At 36.2% G+C, this 3186-nt stretch overlaps 1 protein-coding gene across 1 annotated transcript; it reads left to right on the forward strand.

Annotated features, from left to right (window-relative positions):
• The first annotated feature begins 601 nt into the window (after positions 1–601).
• LOC130738865 (FBD-associated F-box protein At4g10400-like) lies at positions 602–2315 on the forward strand. Its single transcript, XM_057591042.1, has 3 exons — positions 602–1303; positions 1406–1747; positions 2310–2315. Exons 1-3 carry the CDS (start codon positions 602–604, stop codon positions 2313–2315), a joined length of 1050 nt encoding a protein of 349 aa, XP_057447025.1.
• The last annotated feature ends 871 nt before the right edge of the window (positions 2316–3186 follow it).

Consider the following 3186-nt stretch of genomic DNA (forward strand, 5'->3'; position numbering starts at 1 on the left):
CCAATTTTTTGAAATTTAATCATCTACTTAATTCACAGTTGGCTTAATTCGATTTCAAAAAAACTTGGCTGAATTCAATTTCAAAAATACTTCAGCCAAGCGCAGTACCATTTTCTTCGAGCTCTATTCCAAACCTCTATCTCAAATTTTCTCTCATACGTATCCAAGATTTTTCAAATTGGTAGCAATACCATTTTCTTCGAGCTCTTAAGTTTGAATACCATTTATTCCCGTCAAAAATAATACCATTTATTGTTTTTTTTTTATAGACACCATTTATTGTTTCTAACTTAAATATTGTATGAGAAATAAAAGTTTAAAAGTTTGTTAGGAGAGATAGTTTGTTAACTTTAGAGAGATAGTGAAATTTAATAAGGATAAATATGTAAAATTGCATTACATTTTTTTAAATTAAAACATTAAATAGCTTCATTACATGTTTTATTGATAAGTGCAATTGTCTGAACTAGTCCTTATAAAAAGGGACGGAAGGAGTATAAAACAATAACCCATCCCATGTTGCCCTTAGTAGATTTACTCTCAGCTAACCCTAATTGAGATTTCTGTCTCTGTGTAGCGTGCTCTGTTGATGGACAGTATGATGGACATCATTAGCATGTTGCCAGATGAACTCCTCTGTCACATTCTCTCCTTCCTTCCAACTAAACAAGCTGCTGCGACTTGTGTGCTTTCAAAGAGATGGAAGTTCCTCTTGACCTTAGTCCCCGCTCTCGAATATAGTGATCGATTCTATCTCATCCACAACAAACCCTATTCTTGCTTTGAAAGGCTCGTCAGAACAACCATTCTGGCCAGAGATGCCAAACAACTCATCCGAAGCTTCTCTCTCAAATATAAAAGTTCTGATTCTGACCGTTCGTATCGCTTTTTCTGTAATTGGGTTTACCCTGCTATACAACGCGGGATTGAGAACCTTGACATCGAGATCCGAAAATATTCTTGTAGGATTGATTTTACCATTTTCAGCTGCAGAACTCTTGTTGTTCTCAAGTTGGCATGTTTACATGTGCATTTTTCTTCTTCTGTTGAGCTTCCCTCACTCAAATGTTTGCATTTGTTTGAGGTTGTATTGAGAAAACCTCAATGTCTTTGGGAGCTGTTTGGTGGGTGTCCAATTCTTGAGGATTTGAAAGCAATATCAATAAAGAATGAGGATGGCTATTTTTGTGTGGAAGGGTTTAAAAGGTTACCCAAGTTGGTCAGGGCAGATATAGGTGGTTATTATAGGGATTATATTCCTCTGAAAGCAATATCTAACGTGGAGTTTCTTAGCATTTACAAGGTTTGAATCTATCCGAACCAGAAATGTTTGATTTGTTATTTGGTTTCATTTTTAGATAATATGACCAGTATTTCTCATCATTTGTTTTTCTAACAATTGCAGTTTCGAGCGGATGATGATGTAGTTCCTCAATTTCCTAATTTACTACATCTAGTGCTCACGTTCGAGGCTTGGATGACTATGAACTGGCATTTGGTGCTTGAGATGCTCAGAAATTGCCCCAAACTACAGGTTTTTGAACTTACTTCCCGAGCTGGTGGTCATAAGGATGTTTTACCTCACACACATCTTGTTCCTGTTCCTGAATGTCTTACTTCAAGCCTTAGAAAGTGCTCTCTTGGACTTGCCTATGGAACGGAAAATGATCTGCAATTTGCAAAATATATTATGCAGAACTCAACAACTTTAAGGACCATGACAATTTGCAACGGGAATTTCACATGGGTAAAACATAAAGTACTTAAAGAATTAGCCTTATGCCCAAGGGTATTATTAGAAATTAGGGGGCCTATACTCAACCACAAAAGCTAGCTCAAGAGTTGAGGTTTGCACTATCCTTATAAAGCTTATCTTGGCTCTATCTCTAGCCAATGTGGGACTTCTAACACACCCCCTCACGTCCAGGATTGAACAGACTGGAACGTGGGATTAACAACGGGTGGCCCAATAATGGGAGGTCTCCACAACAAATGGATCTAGGATAGGCTCTGATACCATATTAGAAATTGGGAGGCCTATACTCAACCACAAAAACTAGCTCAAGAGTTGAGGTTTGCACTATCCTTATAAAGCTTATCTTGGCTCTATCTCTAGCCAATGTGGGACTTCTAACAGGGATCTCCATTAATTCTGTCAACTTTTACTAAGTGATCTATAATAAGTTTCTTAGTTGCTGGAAATTGTTCTTAGATGACTGCTTATATTGTTATTAGTTAATATAATGCGACAATTGATTTTGAAGTACATGTTGTCGTGTAATTATCTGCTTATTGTTTGCTATATTCAGTTTTGATACACAACCAGAGGTGAGTGTGTAAATGGATAATACTTATTTCGTATGTTGGTGAAGTATTGGGCTCTCTTCAAAATGGTGTATTTTTCTCTTCTATTTTGATTGCATCAAAGGTTCTGGTTGCCATGTTTTTGTCTCCACTAAATTTGACCAACAATTAACACAAAAATATGAACCTTTCAACTAGAAAGGATTATGACATCAATATGCAATTGATGCTTGAGAAGTTGTATCTTACAACATGATTTGCCAGTTACAAAAGTTGAGTGAGATAGGAGCTTGCTCATGCTTTTAACCAGTAAGTAGTGGTGTAGTTTATGCTCTATTTAGAATGCTAATAATTTTAGAGACTTACTTGAATATCTGCAACATTTTTAGCTTATAATAATTATTTTTTCAAGGTATAAATGGTGCCTAACAAAAATAACCAACCAATCCAACTGTTGCCATAAAATATGTATTTTATGCTACTTATTTCTCATAACATTGGAAAAGACGGAAAATGTTAATCACAACTAGAAAGGAGTTTGACATCAAAGGGTTAGTACAACGTTATTTGCCACTTACTATGTATAAGGCTTTGTTTGGCAACATCTAGCTTAAAATCTAACATCTAGACATGTAGATTCATTACCAACAACCATTTAATTAAAAAATCATAATACAAGGCTTCACTTTATACAAAAGATCCTAAACTTCATTCAACCTATACTATCAAATGTAGGGTTAATCGTCTACTTGGTCTCTGTCTTTGTCTCGCCGTCTGAAATTAGTCCCTCCCCGGAAAATTTACAAATCTGGGTCCTCTCATTTGCAATAAGTCTGGAGCAGGTTCTCGCCGGAGCTCCGAGCTCCGGCGAGTGATGAATAG

Source organism: Lotus japonicus, chromosome 1, assembly GCF_012489685.1.
Source record: "Lotus japonicus ecotype B-129 chromosome 1, LjGifu_v1.2".
Taxonomy (NCBI): Eukaryota; Viridiplantae; Streptophyta; class Magnoliopsida; order Fabales; family Fabaceae; genus Lotus; species Lotus japonicus.